The sequence below is a fragment of the Notolepis coatsorum genome (genome assembly GCF_963971535.1).
Source record: "Notolepis coatsorum genome assembly, chromosome: 3".
NCBI classification, from domain to species: Eukaryota; Metazoa; Chordata; class Actinopteri; order Aulopiformes; family Paralepididae; genus Notolepis; species Notolepis coatsorum.
The window spans coordinates 102,626,898-102,648,886 of NC_140167.1; the positions used below are offsets into that span (position 1 = coordinate 102,626,898).

A 21,989-nucleotide genomic window follows, 5' to 3' on the forward strand; every position below is an offset into this window, starting at 1 on the left:
CTAGCTGCAGAACCACAGAACCATCACAGCAGGCCGGCTGGAATAACATTCTTCACAGCGGATCATCGCCCCCCCCCCCCCGGTCAGGGGAAATGCTGCATATACGTATTTAAAAACAGCTTTTTATTAATTGGAAATATTTCCACTACTTCTCCAATTTATACTTTAGATGTTTAAGCATAGCAAAGCTCTTTTAAGATCTAAGTTAATGTTCTCTTCCTTTTTTCTTGTTTTTTTTCTTCTCTTTTCTCTGATTTATTGAGGTTCTCTTTTCAGTTCAATACCTCCATATTATTCCTGGGTTATTATAAATTACACAAGTTCATATAAAATGTAAGTGATTATGGCATGATAATTGAAGCTTATTTTTGGTCTTTATTTTTAGTTTTATCTTATTTTAATTTTTATTTAACGGGAAAGTGGCCAAGCCACAGTTGACATTCTACTTATGGTAGAATTTAGAATGTTAGATCCTATGGTATACATAGGTGTTGTGAAGGATCAGATTAAACCGAATATGTATATTTATTTATATATATATATTTAATTGTATTTGTATATCGTTTGATATCCCCTGTATATTCCTTGTACAATATGCATTGAATATCCCCGTTTCTACTAAACAGCCCATAATAGTTTCATTCTACCATTGGACGAGAACCTGGCGCCAGGTTGCCATACCCCTAGGTCCAAGTTCAATCGTGCCGCCTAACATGTCGAGGCAACCCCCGGTTCCGCGCAGTAATATGCCGGGCGAAATACGAATGGTACTATTTGTTCATAGCGCATATATATATGGCGCTCGTAAAGTAGAACTTTCTTTTAGTCCAGTTCTTTACCCTCCAACAGAGTGACAGACGCAAAAGCCTCCCCACAACGCACGTGCGGTGTAGTAGGGCCTACTTGGCCCAGAATAGGCATTGAGATATCGTGTAGATTAATAGTTGAATGGTCATAGTTTGGCACCATACCGTCGAGTTGGACGTATTCTATTAAGCTAATAATAGTCTATTTATGTATGGTGCATCGTTCGGTTCGAGTTCTACAGTTATCAGTACCCCCATCGTTCCTGACGTTATCTGGACGCTTATCCAGGCTGGTCAGACCCCTAGTGGTGATTGCATCCGAGGAGCTCCGGGTCAAGAGCGACTGGACCTGTATATTGGATTACTCTACCCGACGACGGCGAGCCTTCCACGGCTCTTGGATTATGCTTTGTGTGCTTTGATTATTCCATGGATAAAGGCCAACACTGTCGAGTGTTGGAATTACCCCCCGGAGAGGACTCCAGGTGAGGCGGCGCTCTACACGTGAGGTCGCACCACGTCTCTCCGTTGTGGACCGGCAGATACCGTTCCACAGAGGGTCCAGCTGTATTCGTCTGCGGCCCGAGGTTCTGTGGGCACTGTGTCCAAGACTTTGGATTCTCTCAAGACACCGTCGGCCAGATGGGATACCGCCAGCGGCTTCTCTAACCCCCCCCTCCTACTGTCTTACAACCAGCGGGACCCCCCCCCCCCCCTTAGTGTATCCAGCTATAATCATTTAAGTACCATCGCTATCGTTTCCTAAATATTCCAGGTTGTATACTTACTCCCTGCGCAACCAGAGATTGGACATTCAATGTTGATTTACCTACGAATACTCATTTGCCATAAAAGTGCATATTCAATATTTCAAATCATAACTGTAATTAAGTGAATGTTGTATACACCTTTTGCTGTATTAAATATTCGATTTGGTACATTTGTGTTGGTTCGTTTCATCAGGTGGGAAAGTGTTCATCATACTTATATCTTGTACTGGGTGGCCAGAAGTTAAAGTACATGAGGTAGTGGTATTAAATATCATATCTAACAATACAGTCAGGGAATTGTACCCCTCAGCTACAATAGGAATGTTAAGGATAATTGGATCATTCTGGGATATCCGGTGGTTTAAGGGAGGGAGTTATATGCAAAGGTTGTGTTCATGGAACACAGTCATGTACGACTCTCGGTGGGAGGGGGGAATAGGGGATTTTTATTTGTATATATATATGTTTTTAAGCTCTGCTCTCAACGGGACCTCAATAATTGGATGTACATCTATTGTAGCTTCGCACTCCAGAAGCATTACCAACAACTACACAACAACATGTATAGATTATGGCTAGTTTGAATATAATGATCTGGAACACTGGTGGAATAAATAAACAACACAAATGCAAAAGCGTGCTCACACTGATGAGAAAAGAACAGGTCGATGTGGCTCTGCTAAGCGAAACGCACATTTTAGAGAAAGACATAGATTCGTTAGCGGACAACACATATCATAACATTAGTCACTCATCCTTTGGAACGAGAACTCGGGGAGTAGCCATAGTCGTTAGACGGAAGTTGAACATTGAATTGAAGGGAGTATGGTCTGATGCAGATGGTCGGATAACTATAGCTAAGATTTTACACAAGAACAGGAAAATAGCGCTGGTAGCGGTATACGCCCCAAATTTATACGAAGTTAATTTCTTCAATATACTTACCAGAGTAATGTTAGACCTTCCCGAATACTCATTTATAATTGGTGCAGATTTTAATGCCATTTGGAATCCAAGGATGGACAAATCAAACCCCTCCTTTTCCAGCGAACAAAAAAATGCATCCAATGCATTAAAGGATTGGTCGAAGATTACAGGTGTAAATGACTTATGACTTGCGATCACTTAACCCCACGACCCGGAAGTACTCCTGTCGATCTGCGAGACATAACACATTATCCAGAATAGATTACATTTTTAGATCCCCGAGACTATTTGACAACTACGATGTGGAAATGATACCCAATGCATTATCAGATCACTGTTATTTACTCCTAAAAGGAACATTTGGTATACTATCAACCCGAGCCCCAAGATGGCGATTTAACACGATGCTGCTCAATAACAAGGAATTCATAACACAAATCAAAGAAGCTCTTACGGTATTCCTTCGGATGAATGCGAATACGGTGCAGGACCCCAGAATATTATGGATGACGACAAAGGGAATGATCAAGGATTTCACTGATAGCTTTTCTTCCCAATTACGCAAGAATCAATGCTCAAAACTAGCTGAACTGGAAACGCTTTACTCAACGTTATTTAATTCTTTACAATACAACAACTCGGTTCGACTGGAAAATCAAGTCAACATACTAAAAAAAGAGATTAACGCCATATATAGACAACAATCTGAAATGCAAATACGCAGCACAAGACAACAGCAGTACTCCCAAGGTTCTGTTGTGGCTGATGGTTGTTTAACACAGCAGGAGACGATATTTCCAATTTTAACAAGTAGGTAATTTATTTAAGAAAAGAAGTTTTAACAGCAAAAGCTATGGATCAGTAGACGGTCACCACAGTTTGAAGAAAAACACTCTGACTCCCCAACCCCCCGTTCCCCCAGATAATACCTTCCCAGCCCTGCCCCGACATGACAGATATGATGACGTAACATATTATATCAGATATGACATGACGTACATTAAGATGACACATAGATTTAACATAGAAGAGAGAATAAAAACAGAAGATAAGTCTAAAGGTTTATCATCCTGAGACAAAGCTGGAGTCAAGATTAAAAAAGAAAAGAACAAGATGTGATTTACTTGAAATGTCTATCTGTCCTATACTTGAGGTTGTTTTAAGAACATCAGCCAGACTGTCGCCCTAGTGTCTTTGAGCCCTGCTAGTTGACCTATATTAAACTAGTCAAGACTAACCCCTTTCCTACCTCCACCCCCGTATACACATTTTCCACAACATTCCCCCATTTGGGGCTATCCCTAGTCCCACCCAAATCATATAACCAAGAAAATGTGAACGTCTAACTAAACGAGAAACCACAATTATATAATAAAAGTTTAAATGCCTAATCTAAACCAGAAACCTAGCCATATAATAAATTTTATAAATGTCTAACTAAACAAGAAACCTTACTTCATTCACTGGACCCCTAACGGACCAACAAAGGCCGACTACCGTTCTTACCAAAACACAAAACCGTTCCGAACAAGAGTAATAATAAAACATCAACAAAATACCCCAATTTATAATCCTAACCTGACAGACAAATCCCCCCAACCTCCACCGCTTACCAAATGAGCCACAGTTCCGGCCGGAAACCGCGACTCTCATCAGGGAAAGGAGAAGTTGACCGTCAGAACTAAACATAGAACATCCCTCCCAAAAAAAAAAATGACATTGTCTCTTCCATAACATTGAGTCCTAGTGTCCATCGCTCAGCCCCCCTTCCATGCCCACGCCATAGTCTCCTCACCGTATTGCCAAAAGTCACATTTTGCCAATACAGCAACCACCACGCCACACCTCCAGTCCCCGTAGAAGCATGTCCCCATGCCTGGACGGGAGGCGCTGGTCCCGACCTCACCATGTGTCCCCCCATCTTCGACGGGAGGTGCCCATCTTGCCCACTGCGTTAGCCCCCCCCTTTGTCCCTCCAGTCCCCAGAACCGATCCCCAGACCACTTCTTCTCAATGCTTCCTCAGGCTCAGAACCGACACTCCGTACCATTCCATACCGATGCCCCTTCCCATTCCGGTTTGACCAGGACCATGAGTAAAATAAACAAAAATAATAAAAAATAAACCATCACTCAGACCATCCCCCGTCACTCTTAAAGGAAAGAACCAATACAAAACGTCTTCAAAAAACCTTTACATGTTTTTTTTTTTTTTTTTTTTTTTAAGTAAAAGGGATAAAACAAACAAAACTGAACCAAACAGAAAGAAAATGTCCTTTCCTCACCATACGCCTAGTTAAAGGAATAAAACAAACAAACTGAACCAACAAAAAGAAAATGTCCCTTCCTCACCATACGCCTAGTTAAAGGAATAGAACAAACAAAACTGAACCAACAAAAAGAAAATGTCCCTACCTCACCATACCCCTAATCCTCTATCCCCTCGTCTCCCTCTAAGGCAGCATAAAGCTGAGGGCATGGCCCGATTTGTGGCTCAATCTCTTCCTGTCCCACCATCAGCATTCGGCTCGTTACGTGTGAAGTTACCAGCCTACCCAAGAGAGGCATACCACAACAGAAAAGGAGAACCAATATCAACCCTGCCACCCCAATGGATATCCCCGTCTGCATCACTATGCTTCCCCACTGTCCCAATCTTTCCAACACCCCACTCCCCCACCATTCTTCATTCCGGCCAGAATTCCCCCTCAACTCCTCCCTCAAATCCTTCAGCTTAGCCATGGCCTCGGAGAACTTTCCCCCTGGCCCCACATTCGTCGGAATGAATGTGCAGCAGTACTGTCCAAACATGGAACAGACTCCACCCTTCTCCGCCATTAACCAGTTCAGAGCCTGTCTATTCTGCCACGCCACCGTACTGGTCGCGTGCATCTGGTCCCCCATTGCATCCAACGCCTCCTCGGTGTAGTTGAGATACCGCTGCTGATTGTAAAACAAATAGTTGATCCACCCGGTGTTCTTATTGACCGATATCCATGGCAGAATAGACTCAAACCCTGCCGCAATCTCATTCTTAGCCATGAACTCGGCTGGAATGCCCCTTGGCTGTCCTATGCTGTCCAGATACACCCTTGGGTCTGCCTTGTAGCTACGCTTCGTTCGAGAGATAGGAGACTCAGAAGGTCCTTCCGTCACTGATAATGGTAGGACCACCATTGGCATGATCGCCTGAACCCGGGCACATCTACCTGACCAATCTAAAGGAAGTGTATTCCTCAACCTCCTACCGCCGCAGAGCCAGTATTGGTCCGCCAGTGCCATATCCTGGACATGAAAAGGGCAAGCTACAGGCCGTGGGTTGGTATCCACTCCCTTTAACACGACCCCGTGTCCACACTTTCCTTCTTTCGTGCAGTTAGTCGTGATGCTCCAAATAGTAGTGCACCGCCCCTCTGCCACCTCCCCTACATCCCGGGTCCCCTCCTTTTGCAAGCACTCGAAATCCTTGGTCAGCCATAGTTTGACACCTCTGGGTATTGGCAATCCCGTCGCTACCCCCTGCACACGTACATCCAATTTCCTACAACGTTCCCGCATAGTGACATCCTTGAAATCCGTAACGTTTCCTGCCGCCTTAAAACGACTAGAGCCGAGAAACCCCAAACACTCTGCCTCGCACCAAGGGCGACTATTATGGGGCCCCTCCCATGCCTCTGCGTCCCTGTCACACTGAGCCCAACTGAACTTCGTGCCCTTCACCAGCAGCCTATCCGGACGTGCCTTGGAGCAGACATAACAATCCTCTATCTGATTCTGCGCGCTCGTGTACTGGACCCACTTAAACCACTCATTCCCTAAAGCCGCCCTATACATCGGGTCAGCCTCCGGGTCTTCCTCGTCATAGTCATAGTCGCCCCCATCTTGTTCCCCGGAAGGAAGCAAACCCCTCAACCTGGCCCAGAGTGAGCCCACTGAGTCCCTCAACGTTCCGGCTGTCCTCTGGAACATATCCTGTCCCCCCACCTCTTCCGACTCAGCGTCCTTGACCTCCCTTTTTCCCCTCACCCCTGTCCCCTGTGCCTGGTTCGGGACAGGCTCAACCCTCCTATCTACCCCCACAACCCGATCCTCGTTAGTATAATGGTAAGTATCCCCGCCTGTAACGGGGGAATGGTCAAAATCAAAAACATGCCCTTGCGGTCCTCCGGGAAACACCCCTTTTGGTTGTAGTCTTATCTTCTCCCCCCCTTCCTCGATGGGGGGCAGAGGGGGCGCCTGATTCTGAGCCTGGTCATGAAAGCCTGCCGGTACTTGAGCCTGAGCGGGACCCCGTGGGACTCCTACCCACTCAAACCCGTCATCCTCAAGGACGGGTCGACCGTGACGGTTCTCAATGACGTCGTTGCGCCCGGCCGACCGTCCGCACACTGCTGCCAACATCTGCGGGAGCATCAGCAGGCACTGCACCTTCCAGTTGCCGTCTCGGGCCCTCCATGTCGGGTTCTGCATAACTGCGATCGATTGTATCCCCCAAGAGATCGCCGCTGGCCTTTATGCAGTGATTGAAGTGGAACCAGGTCGTTGATCCTTTGACTTGGACTGCCGTTCCAGTCGATCGGATCACCTCGTACGGGCCCTCCCTCCGGGGTGATGACCACTTTCTCTTGTGGACCTTTACGAAGACCAGATCCCCAGGGATCAGCCTCGGTTTGGTGGCTTCCTTCTCCGCCTCCTTCACCCCCTTTTTCTCCTTTCTCTGCTCCTGTCGAAACACAGCTTCATGTATTTTAGTCACTTGCTGAAGATATTTTTTCAGATCTTGCTCAAAAATATCTAATGCCGGGCCCCTAGCCAGGTGTCTAAATGGCGGTGCTGGCATGCTGCGGCCTGTAAGCATTTCATGCGGTGTTAGCTGTGTTTGGCGGTTTACGCTGCTTCTAATAGCCATCAGAGCAAGTGGCAAAGCATCAATCCAGTTAAGCTTAGTTTGCATACAGATTTTCAACAGTTTGTTTTTAATGACCAGATTGGCCCTTTCCACCTTTCCCTGCGACCCGGGACTATAGACACAGGAAAGGCGCTGTTTTATACTTAATTTCTGCATCAGCCCTTTAACCACCTTGTCGATGAACTCGCGGCCATTATCGCTTTGTAATATCGTGGGAATTCCAAATCTCGGAATGACCTTGCGACACAGGAACTTGATCACTGTGTCCGCGTTCTTGTGTTTAGATGGAATGGCCTCAATCCAGCGACTAAAGCAGTCCTCTACTACCAGGAGGTATCGTTTGCCCTGCACTGGCGTTATCATATCCGTGTAGTCCATAATCAGATGTCTGAATGGTCCCTCAGGGAGGGGTGTGTAAGCCGCCACTGTCGGTACTCCTTTGCGCACATTGCCCTGTAAGCATGTTAAACACCTGGCTAGTGTAACGTCAATTTGTGCCTGAAGCTTTGGGGACCAAAATCCCATTTTCGTGATTCGTTTCAGGGTCTCTGCTCTTCCACAGTGATCAACACCATGAGCCTCAGGTATCACCAAGGACAGAAGATCGATGGAGGCGACTATCAAACCGTTATGACTCCTCCACAGACCATCTGCCCCCCTTACAGCCCCCCTCTCCGTCCACGACTGTTTCTCGGCCTGCGTGGCTGAGTCCTGAAGATCACTCAAATTATCCTCAGTTACCTCAGTCGTCAGTTCGGCCGCAAACATCAGAACAGCCGTGGACGGCACCGCAGCCGCCGCCTTCGCGGCCTCGTCCGCCGCGTTGTTTCCCGTCGTCACAAAAGACAGGTCTTTTCTGTGTGCCTGGCACTTTACGATAGCAATGCTTTTGGGCAACTTTACAGCCTGAATAAGCGCCACAACCTGCTTGTGGTGAAGGATCGGTGAGCCGTCCGATTTCTTAAAGCCTCTTGCCTTCCAAATGGCCGCGAATAGGTGGCATACGCCATGCGCATAAGCAGAGTCTGTAAAGATGTTAACCGTGCGATCTTTAGCTATTATGCATGCTTCTGTTAGTGCTATTAGTTCTGCAAGCTGGGCCGAACATGGTTGCATGCATTGTCCGGCCTTTCTTGTTAGTGTTTCTCCGTTAGGTTTGCACTGTACGACGGCGTATCCTGACCTTAAATTTTCCCCCTCCCGATAGCAGGACCCATCCACAAAAAGTTAGAGTTCTACTATTGCGAGCGGGTCGACTCCCAAATCAGGACGGAGTTTCACGAAAGCCTGTACCTCCACCTCGCACTCATGCGGTTGACCCTCGCTCGGGAGTGGTACCAGATCCGCCGGGTTACTGCCGTGGCATGTTTTTATCGTAACGTCCGAGTACTGCAGGAGCCTCATGTAAGCCTGTTGCCGTTGGCTGGTCAGAACAAATTTGCCTCTTTCAATCAAGTTTGCCAATTTGTGATGTGTCCAAATGCAAATGTCATATCCCATTGTCACGGCCGTTGCCTTCTCATACATCAAATGTGCTGCGGCCAGGGCCTGATAACAAGGTGGCAGACCCTGCTCTACCGGCGAAAGAGCTCTAGAGTAATATGCTATCGGTTGTTTTTTCCCACTCACCCCCTGTGTTTGAGTCAGGACAGCTGTCGCATGCTGCGCTCTATGTGAGACGAATAGGTGGAAACACTTCTCATAATCCGGCAGCGCCAGGGCAGGGGCCTGTAACAACAGACGCTTAATGTTTATGAACGCGTCCTCCCCCTCCTCGGTCCATGTCAAGGGAGCGCGAAGCTTGTCTGTACCCGCCTCTTTTATCATCATCCTCAACGGCGCTGTCGCTATCGTATAGTCCTCCACCCACTCAGAGCTGTACCCAGTCATCCCTAAAAACGTCATCATCTGTCGGACCGTCAATGGCCTAGGTGCCTTGGATACAGCTTCGAGTTGCGTCGGTGAGATGTTTTTTATGCCCTTTTGAATGACGCGAGACAAGTACTCAACTTTTGGCTGGCAGTACTGCAGTTTTGAACGGGATGCCTTGTGGCCTCCCACGGCCAATCCACTCAAAACTTTGATGGAGTCCTCATGGCACTGCTGACGTGTATCCGAGCAGATTAGAATGTCATCTGCATACAGTAAAACCGTGCTGAGTAGTGTGTCGCACACTCCTTGCAAGTCTTCCTTGAGCGCCTTCGAGAAGTAATGCGGCGAGTGCGCGAACCCTTGTGGCAACCGGGTGTAAGAGTATTGTTTCCCCCTGTGGGTAAAAGCAAACAGATACTGAGACTCTTTTTCCAATGGAACACTGAAGAATGCCTGCGTGAGATCAATGACCGTATAGTACTGCGAGCTACTCGGGATGTTTGTCAGGAGGGTGTGTGGATTAGCGACTTCCGCCTCTGGTCCAGACACCACGTCGTTCACCGCCCTCAAATCGTGTACCAGTCTGTACCTAGCCCTGTCCGCCTTTAGCACTGGGTGGATAGGTGTATTACATCTGGATTTGAAAGGGACGAGCACTCCCCCCTTTAACAGTCCCTCAATCTGATGTGATATAGCTTCCTCCGACTCTGGCTTCATTGTATACTGTCTGATAAAGGGTGGTCTACAACCCTTCTTTAACCTGACCTTCACTGGCTGTGCCGACAATATTAGACCCACATCTGTGTCGTGTTTTGACCACAACCGTTCCGGGGTGCGCGCCAACATGTCCTGTTCCAGCAAAGCATCCGCCTCTGGAATAACGCAAGGGTCTCCTGGTAATCTGATTACTTGCGGTTTTGCCAAAACTGAAAAGGAAATCATTATTTTTATGAAACTCCCATCTGCGCTGTTCCAAATTAGCGGAGATTCCGTGGAGACCCACCTTCGAGTCTCGGATTCCTGTATCATTGAACCTAGATGTTCGGATTCGTAACCAGGATTTATTCTCAGAGTGATGTGTGGGGCGGCGTCTCTTAGTCTATGTTGTTCCCGTAGATACTTACTCGTGTTAACCCTCAACGCCGCGCCCTGTCTCCCTACAATTATTGTAGATGAGTTAATCTGCACCTGCTCGGGCTGTCCCTGCAACCATGCCTTGTTCCTAACTAGGTCACTATTCGTCAAATACTGTAGTGTGCAATGTGCCTCCATGTTTGTTTGTCTAGACCAGGGGTGGGCAATTATTTTTCCCGGGGGGCCGAATGAGCAACTGAAAATATGTTGGAGGGCCGGGCCAAAATTCCAAACTCAATTATGCATAATATACATTTTATTTCTATATAAAAAGCAGTAAATGGCATTGTTTTGACCCCTGGTAAGAGTGTATGTTATAATTTGGCAATTAAAAGGTGAGGTTAGCTTTCAAAAATATCATTTATTCAAATAGAATTTATTTCCAAAATGATAAACAAAATGTGAAACATTAATAACAAAGGGCATGTATGAAAAAGTGCTATACAAATAATGTTATTATTTTGAGTTTCATATACTATTGAAACAAGGATTTTCTTAGCTTTCTAAAGACATCACATCATCTTATAGCCAAAATAAACAAGACATGTCACTGAACTGTGTAAAGAAAAGTGTCCCAATTTTGTAGCCTTTTTTACTTTACATGCATATATTAAACATTTACTGTTTTCAGAACTGTGCAAAAAAAAGAAAAAAAAGTGTCCCATTTCACTTGTTATATTTCCACATTTTAGTGTTCTTCAGTTATTTTTCAGTGTGATAAATCCAGTCTCTGTTGAGCTTTAACAAGTCCATCAAAGTCAGGTTGCATGTCTGAGGTGGAGATGCGAAGCACAGCTGCCAGATGTTCATCAGTGAGAGAGGATCTGTACCTGGACTTGGTAAACGTCATGACTGAGAATGTCTGTTCACATATGTAGGTGGATCCAAAGAGAACCAACATCTTCTGAGCATGTCTCCTAAGTGTATATTGTGCGTGTGAACGTTGACATGAAAAGAAAAAAGTAAAAAAAAAAAAAAAAAAAATGTTTAAAAAAATATTTTTTTTATTTTTTTTTTATTTTTTTTTATTATCATGTAATCTTTCGCGGGCCGGTCAGAATCATCCCGCGGGCCGTATCCGGCCCGCGGGCCGTACAATGCCCAGGTCTGGTCTAGACTGAGGCAGTTGGGTTTTCAGAAATGGCTCCCAGGGGTCACAGACCCTTTGCAGCTCTGCATCTATGTTGCCCAGCCAGAACACAGTGGCCTCTTTCTCCCCCGTCCCTTGTAGCATCATTTGGTACACGTCTTGTTCAATTTGAATCCCCTCAGGCGTACATAGGATTTTACAGCCTAGTTTACACATTGCATCTCGTCCCAAGAGATTGCGCGGGGTGCTGTCCGAAATTAATACAGGTATTGTTATGGTCTTGTTGTTATACGTCATAGAGATTGGATCTGATGTGGGTATTAATTGTGTTTTTCCCGAGAATCCGACCGTCCGAACATACTGTCCAGACTGGGGTAAGTGAGCGGCGTATTTTTGCTTTATGCAGGAAAAACCTGCTCCAGTGTCTGCCATCATCTCTGTTAATTTGCCCTCCACTAGGACCTGCAGAATAGGTTCTTGCTCAGCTCCCTTGGAAACCACAATCATTTGATTTCCCCCCGTCGCATTCTCTGGGCACCCCTAGTGATTACCCCCCTGGTTTCGGGGCCCTCCTGTCTCCCCCTGGTCGTGGGGCCCTTGTGACTCCCCCTGGCGCACGGGTCTTCCATACTCCGAGCCGGGACGGTATGGTTGCCTACATCTCATTTCCCTGTGTCCCTGCATGCCGCAGTTCCAACAGTGGAAACGGGGAAACTGTTGTTCGTTCCCCGGTCCCAGTGTAAACCGTGGGCCTGATTGCCCATTCCCTGCCTGCCGCCTGGACGCCTGGTTCTGTGAACTATAGCCATAGCTTCTCACTACCTGAGGTGCAGGCGGGGGTCCCTGGTCCTGCATGGGTGGAGAGGTAGCAGATGACACCATTACTGCCTGCAGCCTCCTTTGGGGCTGCAGTTGTTGCTGAGTTAACTTCCTTGCGTCATTTCTATCCTGATCCCTGACTTTCTGCTCCTGAGCCCTTTGCTTCTCCACACTATGTGTTACATGTGCACAGAACAAAGGATAAGTCATGTCCATTAACCCCACCACGTCTTCCAGTCTATTCTTAACCACCTCTGGAAGCCCTCTCATCACACTTTCTCTAAACATCGCTCTCTGCAACGGGTCAATTTCTGGGTTGTGTCCTAGCTCACCTCTCCACTCCTTCAGTACTTTGTTCACATAGGCGCCAGGCCCTTCCGTCTCCATTATGGGGTTGCCTGCCAGTTTTGCCGGATTAATACGTGATGGATATTGATTCCTGAGTTTGTACCACAACGCCGCTCTATGCGCGTTGAATATGTCTCCATCATGGGCCTGCGTGTCGCATGCCACTCGCATCGATGTATCACCCATGATGTCCCGGCAGGCACCAACTCCTAGCAAACGCGTCAACAGGGATTTGACGTCACCCACTGCTAGCAGAAAAGATGACGTATTTTCCTCAAACTGCGTGATCCACCTGGAGGCTCCTTCTGAAAGGTCCGGTAGTCTTACTATTAAACCATCGATGTCTAGAGGTGACCATGGCATGTGAAAGATATCGTTCCCCTTTATTAGCAGGGGAAACTGGCCTGTGCTTGTCACACTTCCCACGAATGTAGGGGCGAAAGTCAGGGTTCCTGTAATGTTTCCTTTCTCCTGTCCTGGTTTCGTGTCATTCTCATCTTCCTCCTCATTCAACAGTTTAGTGTGGCCACACGCTCCGTGTTTCTCTGATGTCTGCTGTGCCACACTCTGACGGGGCTCTTCCTCTATCTTCCTCCCAACTCCCTCCCTCTGCCTGCCCAGGTTCTCTACCTCCTCTTCCTCTGCAGTATACAACTTCCGGTTTCACTTTTAATTTTGCCAAGCGTTTTGGGGTGGAATTCTCCGACGACGGAGCCCTGCTGTCACACGATTGGCGCATATGTCACATGACGTGTTGTGAAGACCCGCCCTACTCTGCCTCTGATTCCCAGACTGTGGATGGGGAATGTGATTGGACCAAAGCAGAGTCACTCACAGACAGAGGGACCAGTCACGCCGCGGGACACATTCTTGTATTTAACCCTTTCACTGCCACACCACGTCACTCCCAAAAGAAAAACAGCTCAAAATGTATTTTTGACTGTCGAAAACGAAATAAAATACTGCATTCCGCCTGCATTATGAATTTATGATGAGATAGTAACGAAATAGTAATGCACAGCCACTTGGACAAGTAACTGCAATCAGATTACTGGCTTTTAAAGATTAACGCGTTAGATTACTATTTTCGGGGAAAAGTAATCAGATTACAATAACGCGTTACTTAGTAACGCGTTACTGGCATCACTGGACGTAATACTGTTCATGCAAAACCCCAACACCGCATTGCCTCATCTTTTCAAGCTGATTGAGGACTTTGGAGATCTATCGGGATTTAGGATAAATTGTCCGAAGTCGGCCTTCCTCCCACTTAACGCCCCTGCAAAAAGAAATATAACCCTCCCAAAAGAGATACAGATGGTAAAACACTTTAGATGTTTGGGAGTTGAAATATTCCCTACCATAAGCCAAACGGTGAAACACAATTACATAAAAATCCAAAACAAAATCAAAGACGACCTTGTCAGGTGGTCAAAACTTAAAAACTCAGTACAGGCACGGATATCAATAGTTAAGATGGACGTCCTACCTAGAATCAACTTCTTCAGCTCAATGCTACCGTTACCCCCTCCAAAGGGTTACTGGAAAGAATTACACTCCTCCACATACAAATGTATTTGGAATAACAAACCACCACGTATAAAAAAAATCCACCGCACAGAGAAACAAAGCAGACGGAGGTATGGCATTCCCAGATTTCTACCACTACTTTAAGGCGTACACTTTAAGACCACTAACAACATGGTTTGATCCCCAAGCATCAGTATCCTGGAGAAATTTTGAAGAAAATATAGTAGCTCCACATAGGCTGAAGGGCATAGTATACACCAAATTATCAATTAAGCAATGCGAACGGAATTTGGCCCCATAATCACTCATGCGATCAGGACATGGCGTGAAACACAAAAAATATATTCTATCCCACATAAATGGCATAATCATACTCCCTTATTCAATAACAATGCACTCTTGATTGGAAAACAACCTATAAGATTCCCTAGATGGGAAAAGCAAGGCATACACTCATTAGGAGACGTTTTCAACAAACAGGGTTTTTGTAGTTTCAATGAAATACGCAAAAAATGTAATCTCACCAAGTCCACATACTATTATTACGCACAGTTATTGGCATGTTTGAAAGCTCACGGTGTTCCATTAAAGATACCAATTGTACACCACAGATACCACAAATGTTTCTATGAAAGAGAGACATCGAGAGGTTTTGTTTCAGATTTTTATCATCAATTACTAACGGCCTCGTATGAAACCCTCCATCTAGACTCAGTCTGGAGGAGGGATATACCAGACCTGGAAATAGATTTTGAGTGGCAAGAAGCCTGGGCAAATGTACGCCTTGCATCAAGGAACCCGGACCATCAACAAATCAATCTTAACTACATTCACAGGACATACTTAACTCCTATAAGACTGAACAAAATGGGTCTTAAACAAGACTCCAAATGCTCCCTATGTACAAATGGGGACGAAGGGACATTTATGCACATGTACTGGGACTGCCCACGAGTTAAGATATTTTGGAAAGAAGTGACCCAGCAATTATCAAATCTCAAAAGACAAACTTCTTTCTCAGGTCTGCATCCCCTTAACAATTGTATGTATTGAGCCGTACTGTATTGTACCCATTCTGCAATCTGTTAAATAAAGTTTTCATTCATTTCATTCATTCATTCATTGGATCTGGATATACCTGTACACCCCTCTGTATTACTGCTGAATGATGTCTTTGAACATGCAGTACCTCCACAGCTAAAGAGATTGGTTTTATCCGGTATCACAGTGGCTACAAAGCTGATAGCATCACGATGGTTTCAACCGGAAGAAATGTGCCGGAAGGTCTGGACTCTTACATATCTCGATGTGATTTATCAAGAAATATCTACAGCAAGAATTTTGGGTCTCAATGAATCCAAAATGACTATGTGGTTAGAAGTGGTGGAGAGAATAAAAGCTAGCATATAATGGTAATGTCTGGTTAGGAGCGAATGATAATGGTTGGATTATCCAATGGGGGGTCCGGGAGGGGGGGGGTACGAGCTGGAGCATATGTGTGTAGGTTTTTAGATAACAGGTATTAGGGGTATATCCTGTATAAGACATTTGACTAAATGGTAATTTCATTGGATATGCACTGTAATTAATGCTTGTATATCTTATCGTGTGTTGTCATGTTTGTTTATATGTTTGTTTAAAAAAAATATATATATATATATATATATATATATAAGAGTAGTGTATCGATGCCCCCGGACCCGCCTACTCTGTGCCCCCCCCCAAACTTGTCATGACATCTGCAGCCTTGACCATCCCCCCTGTTTTTTTTGTCACAACTCTAGTACTGCCTGCAGTGTTATGTGGGAGAGGTAGTTGACGAGGTGCATACTGTATACAGTGGGTAGGTGGGGTGTACTTTGACGCCACCACCATCCTACTGTATATTTCAATGTTAATTAGGCCGGTGGGCGGACGAGAACAAGGTGGCCATTCCTGCTACAGTAAGTATTCCTAGTATCCTCATGACATGTGTCATGCTAACCATTTATGGCACAATGCCACAGCTCATTGGCAGCTGTTACGATGACCTGTTATTTGATTACTATCACCTGTCTGCTTACCAAGATACTGTCAATGCAATACTATGTATAGTGTTACCCTTACACTACTGCTTTCCTCCTTTGGCTGCTCTCATAGACCACTAGCCTTTTTCACAAAATGTGTAAATGTATCATTACATTCAAAGGGTACCTACAGGACCAGATTACCGTGTCCTATTCATTTTACTATTTGAAAAAATGGGCCATAAACAATATGGATCGGAGCTGCCTTTACAACCAGTATCTTCTTCTAGTTTCTCCTGGACTAACTCAAGCAGGCTGGCGGCTCACACCCTGACCTAAAGAGGCTTCAGTTCATTTCCCCCCTTGACATTTAGCTGTAAATAAATCAAATCAAATCAAATTTATTTTTAAGGCCCGACAACACACGTTACTGTCCCCATGGGCCGGACACGTCTTCTTTAAACAAGTCAAGAAGAAACATCACAATAAGTCAAGAACGAAACAAGAACACCATAAAGTCAAATATTTTTTTAAATAAATGCAACACTCCCAGACATACCCCACGCGAAGGTAAGGAAAAACTCACTAAAACCTAGCAATAGGGGAAAAAATGGAGAGAAACCTTAGAAGGGCCATTCAAGGGGGGATCTCCCTTCTTAGATGTCGGTGATAGTGTTGCAGTAAAAACAGGCGAACAGTTGGTAAGCATGCACTCATGTGTGTAGTGAAACACAGATAAGTGCATGTGATAGCAACTGAACATTTTGAAAGATTAAAGATAGAGCTGATAGCGATAGCAACTGAACATTTTGAAAGATTAAAGATAGAGCTAATAGCGGATCTATTTGAGGCAAAGGGGCGGCACAAAGAGGGTTGCGTCCTCCCGGTCTTCATCACGGGATGTCCAACACTCCGATATCACTCTGTGATAAAAACAAACACTGAAAAGACACAGATGCTAAGAGGAAATATATGCTGTTTCTTTGGCATGGCTACTGTAGGCAGCCATCGTGGTATTATTGTCACTCGTGCAACCAACCGACCTGCCGTATCCTATACCAACGAAAAGGAAGGAAGGCTTACAGTATAAGAGATTAGGCCTGCCCCCAATTCTCCTAACCAATAGCCCAATAAATCTGACAGGACTGGTTCGTGACACATCATTGGGCTTTAGTGACGAGCCACTGACAGTTGGTATCTTTGAAGTATGGGTTGTAATGTGCCGGACAGTTATGATTGATTTATAATGCTGTGTTTCGCACAACTACCGTACTTTTCGCACTATAAGCCGCACCCGACTATAAGCCGCAGCAGCTAAATTGAATGATGTGTACATATATAAGCCGCACTGGACTATAAGCCGCAGGTGTTTTAATGTTTAATTACCATATGTAATTAGCATTGGGACACAATACTGTCGGACAAATAACAAGAATTAACTCATTTACAAGTTGTATTAAGTTTAGCAAATAAGGGAACAGATAAATAACATTTCAATGCAGTCAAAAAAGCAATATTTAGATTTTTACATTTTCGGGTTTGGTCACGTCGAGTCACATATAAGCCGCACCGTTATATAAGCCGCAGGGTCGAAAAATGGGGGGAAAAGCCGCGGCTTATAGTCCGAAAAGTACGGTAAATAGTGATGGCGCAGACACTGTGGAATAAGCTCCCCCTCAAGATCAAGTCTGCCAACACCGTACAGACATTCAAGGCCTTGCACCTTTTCGCTCTGGATGATCACTAGTTACTTTGCTGTTGTGTTGTGTATCTGAGGTGTTCTTATGTTCTCTGTCTGTCCGTCTGCCTGGTTCCCTGTTTCTTTGTCCTGTCCATTTATTCGCATTCTTTTCCCCCCCCGGGCTGCGCCCCGGACGGACCGATGTAAAAATAGGTCTGCTAGAAGTTGTCTCTCCAAAGGAGATAAAGTGATTGGTCAAACACGATACACATTCTACATACAGTCCTGCAGCCAATATGGATATAAACAAGGCATTAAAGGAACACAAATTGGTATCTATCTTCCCGTCTGACTCTGGAGAAGGTTTAGTTATGCTAGGGCACTTGACACTTTTGACAGCTGTCTCTTGGCAGAAGAGAAGGTGTGCTCAACATTTATCATGTATGCCTTTGGTGAAGGTTTCTGTGGTCTCTATAATCTGTGTTGATTTGCTCTGTCATTTGTTCCTCTGTCCCCCTCCATGTATGAAGACACTAGCCGGGGCCTTGTTCTGACCCTGACCTTGTGTTCCTGTCCAGGTATCGTTGTGAGGTCATCCCTCTGGCTCGGTCTGCCAAACCTTGTTGACCAGATCTCAGTGACCAACAGCAGTGATGTGTGGCCAGAGGTCCACTGTGTCGGGACCGCAGTATGTATAAGCAAGGCACTTAAAGGCACACGCCAACATTATGGGCTATCCGGCTGCAAGCTTGCTATAGCTTAGCACAAATTAATAGTGCTAAGCTTGGCTATCTTGCAGCCGGATAGCTTTCTACTGAGATGAAATTAGTATCTATCTTCGTGTCTGATTCTGGAGAAGACGGTTAGCGCGTTTCCCATAATGTTGGTGTGTTCTTCTTTTTACCCCAAACTGCTCCAGTGGAGCTTCTCAGTGGCCAACAGTGTCACACTGGTGGTACAGCATTTGTAAACAGCACATTGTTTTGGTGGTGCTCATGTAATTGTAGTAACATCTAGTGGCTACATCTAATGAAACTACTTTGTATGCCTACATAAATAAATCACTGATGGAGCTTTAACTGAAAGATCGCCTGTCTGTTACCATCGTTAACATTCCACAGTCAAACCAATGGGCCCTTCCTGCATTGTGAAAAGTACCTGGGGAAGACAAGTAATTTGATGTATTAGATGCAGTCACATGCAATGATATGATGATGGAATAAGGGTTGACGTGGTGAACTGTAACTCGTCCGACCCCAGGGACCCGTGTTTAAAGAGATCCTGCTGACCACCTTTATCTGCTCTAGACGATGTGAAATGTCATTAAAGTCCCGTCTCGAATAGCAAAACTCCACATGGAGGTTTTTTGGTCTTGTAGAATTAAATGCTTGACATCATGCCTCAAGAGAAAAAACTAGAGGTGAGGTACCGCTTACTCAACTAAATATCATTGAAGAGAGGTTCTTAATCACTGACATCTCCATGGATTCATTTGGTTTGTGCAGATCAAGTGGATTTTCTTTTAACGACAAGTACACAAATGTATATTTGATCCATTTTCACTCAATTTCAATCAAACACGTAGGCAATACACATCTGAATCAAAAGCAACTAGGACCTGAAATAAGAAACCTACACACAGATAAAAACTACAAACAAGGTGTAGTACGCTAAACCTAGAATAAAAACCTAATGCCAAACAGAGAAAGAAGGAAGAGAACATAGAAATAAAGGTGATAGATGGAACAATTACATATAGCCTAGTTTATTACAGGTCAAACACCTCATTTCTGTTTGTCAGATGTGGATTCAGCTGTTCTTCAGCGCCTCCTTCTGGTGGACCTTCTGTTACGCCATAGATGTCTTCCTGGTGGTGAAAAGATCTGCAGGAATCAGGTACCCTTCTTCTTCACCTCCTCTTCTGCCCTGCTTGTCTGTCTGTCTGTCTGTCTGTCTGTCTGTCTGTCTGTCTGTCTGTCTGTCTGTCTGTCTGTCTGTCTGTCTGTCTGTCTGCCGATATCTATCTATCTATCTATCTATCTATCTATCTATCTATCTATCTATCTATCTATCTATCTATCTATCTATCTATCTATCTATCTATCTATCTATCTATCTATCTATCTATCTATCTATCTATCTATCTATCTATCCATATCTATCTATCTATCTATCTATCTATCTATCTATCCATATCTATCAATGTAAATACATAAATCAGGGCACTGTGTTTTAAATAACTACCATCGATTTGAGTGCTCTGCCTCATTTACTCAAGTTGTACCCACTAGTCTCAGTGCTCTCCTTCAGGAGGACTGTGTCTGGTGTTACTAAAATACAAATAATGAATCAAACACTGCAGTATGTTGGTCTTTCTATCATTCATATTGTTTCTACTCTGTTGACAAGATATTCAAAGTGTTGCCAGTGACTGCAGTATATAGTTTTGCAGTTGTTTTTGCGGTAGCCAGTGACTGCAGTATATCGATACGAATACAAGGATGAATGTTGATTCATAACATTCATAAGATGAATCATTTTCTTCTCCTGGATGTGGTGCTGGGAATAATATGAACTGCCAAGCACAGGATCCATAGAAGATAGTGTACTCTTTCTTGTGAGAAAGGTTGTCGGATTGAAACGCTGATAAATACGTAGGTACAGAGGAAATGTGACTGCAGGATGAATCTGAACGATGAGTCTTCTAAGGTGAAAACAAAGCTGTTGTTGTAATGTGCTGCAGTGTTTCTCATATATATATATATATATATATATATATATATATATATATATATATATATATATATATATATATAATATATTCTACTGTGAATACAGTCAGTCGTTACCTACCACACCAAAAATAATATTAATAATTATATTTCAGTCGTGAACAATGGTCTTTCTGTGTAACAAGCAGCCACGTGATCTTCTCCTCTTACATTTCTACAATTCCAAAGAAGCTGTCATTATCAAAAGGCCAGGTTTAGCCTAACTACTAGCCACCTTTAAAATCTCTTTTCCAAGAGAGACGAGAAGGGCAGCAGTGTACACAGTTCCAGTATAAACTATAATAATGTGGGAGAAAGCAGACATGCGTCCAGTCCAGTGTGTATCTGTTTTTGTCTCTGTGATTGACATTGTACAAATTAACTAGATGAACATTCTCCTGTGCAGCATTCTGTGTTGACAGCGTGGGTCTCATGACTTGCTTCTTTCCCCCATCAGCACCATCGTCCTCTACCACATGATCACATGGGGCCTGGCCGTGCTGCTGTGTGTGGAGGGGGTGGCTATGCTCTACTACCCGTCCATCTCCAAGTAATGATGCGTTACATGTACCAACCTTTACAGACAATGTTTCATGGTAGTGTGATGGTATTTTCAAATAAATAATTTACCATGGTACTGCCCTGGTAAAAGTAATGTGTATAAATAATACTATGGTATAACACAATTTAAACCATGGTACCTATGGTATTTCCATAATTCTCTTGGTAGACCTTTTTGGTATTTACATCCTCTTTTGGTAGACTTTTTTTGGAAATACCATGATAGTTTTTCCCTAAGGGAATATAAACAAACGTATAGTCTAGAAATACATGTACTGTAGGACTAATGTTTAACTGTCACATCTACTGACAATCCTGGCATCAAAAGCGTAGTCAAGCAATTTGATAGTGAAAAAACATATTCAGTCCTATAAATCATAAAAAGTCACAAGCCAAGCCAGTAGTGGGGCAACGGTGTTTGAATAATGGAAACGATGTAAATCTTATACCAGATTCTTATATGATCTAAATCCACATGTACAATTCTTACAAGGAATGTAGATAATCTGCCATATAATATGGCTCGGCAACCAGTAATCTAACATAATAATAACAGTATTAAAAACTGCAGGCGGAAAACGAAATCTTTCTTAAATAACTTTCTGAAGGCAGAACTATATGTTTCTTATATGATCCTTTTCCATATGGAATACCATCAAGTATCATGAGATCAGTGTAGAGGTATGGCTGTTTGACAATTATTTTCTCTCTCTCGCTCTCTCTCTCTCTCTCTCTCTCTCTCTCTCTCTCTCTCTCTCTCTCTCTC

General features: G+C 44.3%; 1 protein-coding gene across 1 annotated transcript in view; it reads left to right on the plus strand.

The window, feature by feature from the left end:
* gpr143 (G protein-coupled receptor 143) overlaps window positions 1-21,989 on the plus strand; it is a gene marked incomplete at both ends in the record, with an annotated part of 64,241 nt that overhangs the window by 12,792 nt on the left and 29,460 nt on the right. Inside the window, 3 exons of the mRNA XM_084309456.1 lie at window positions 18,470-18,579; window positions 19,693-19,787; window positions 21,120-21,212. Of these exons, the coding sequence (XP_084165582.1) occupies window positions 18,470-18,579; window positions 19,693-19,787; window positions 21,120-21,212 (298 nt within the window). The remainder of the gene's footprint in view (window positions 1-18,469; window positions 18,580-19,692; window positions 19,788-21,119; window positions 21,213-21,989) is intronic.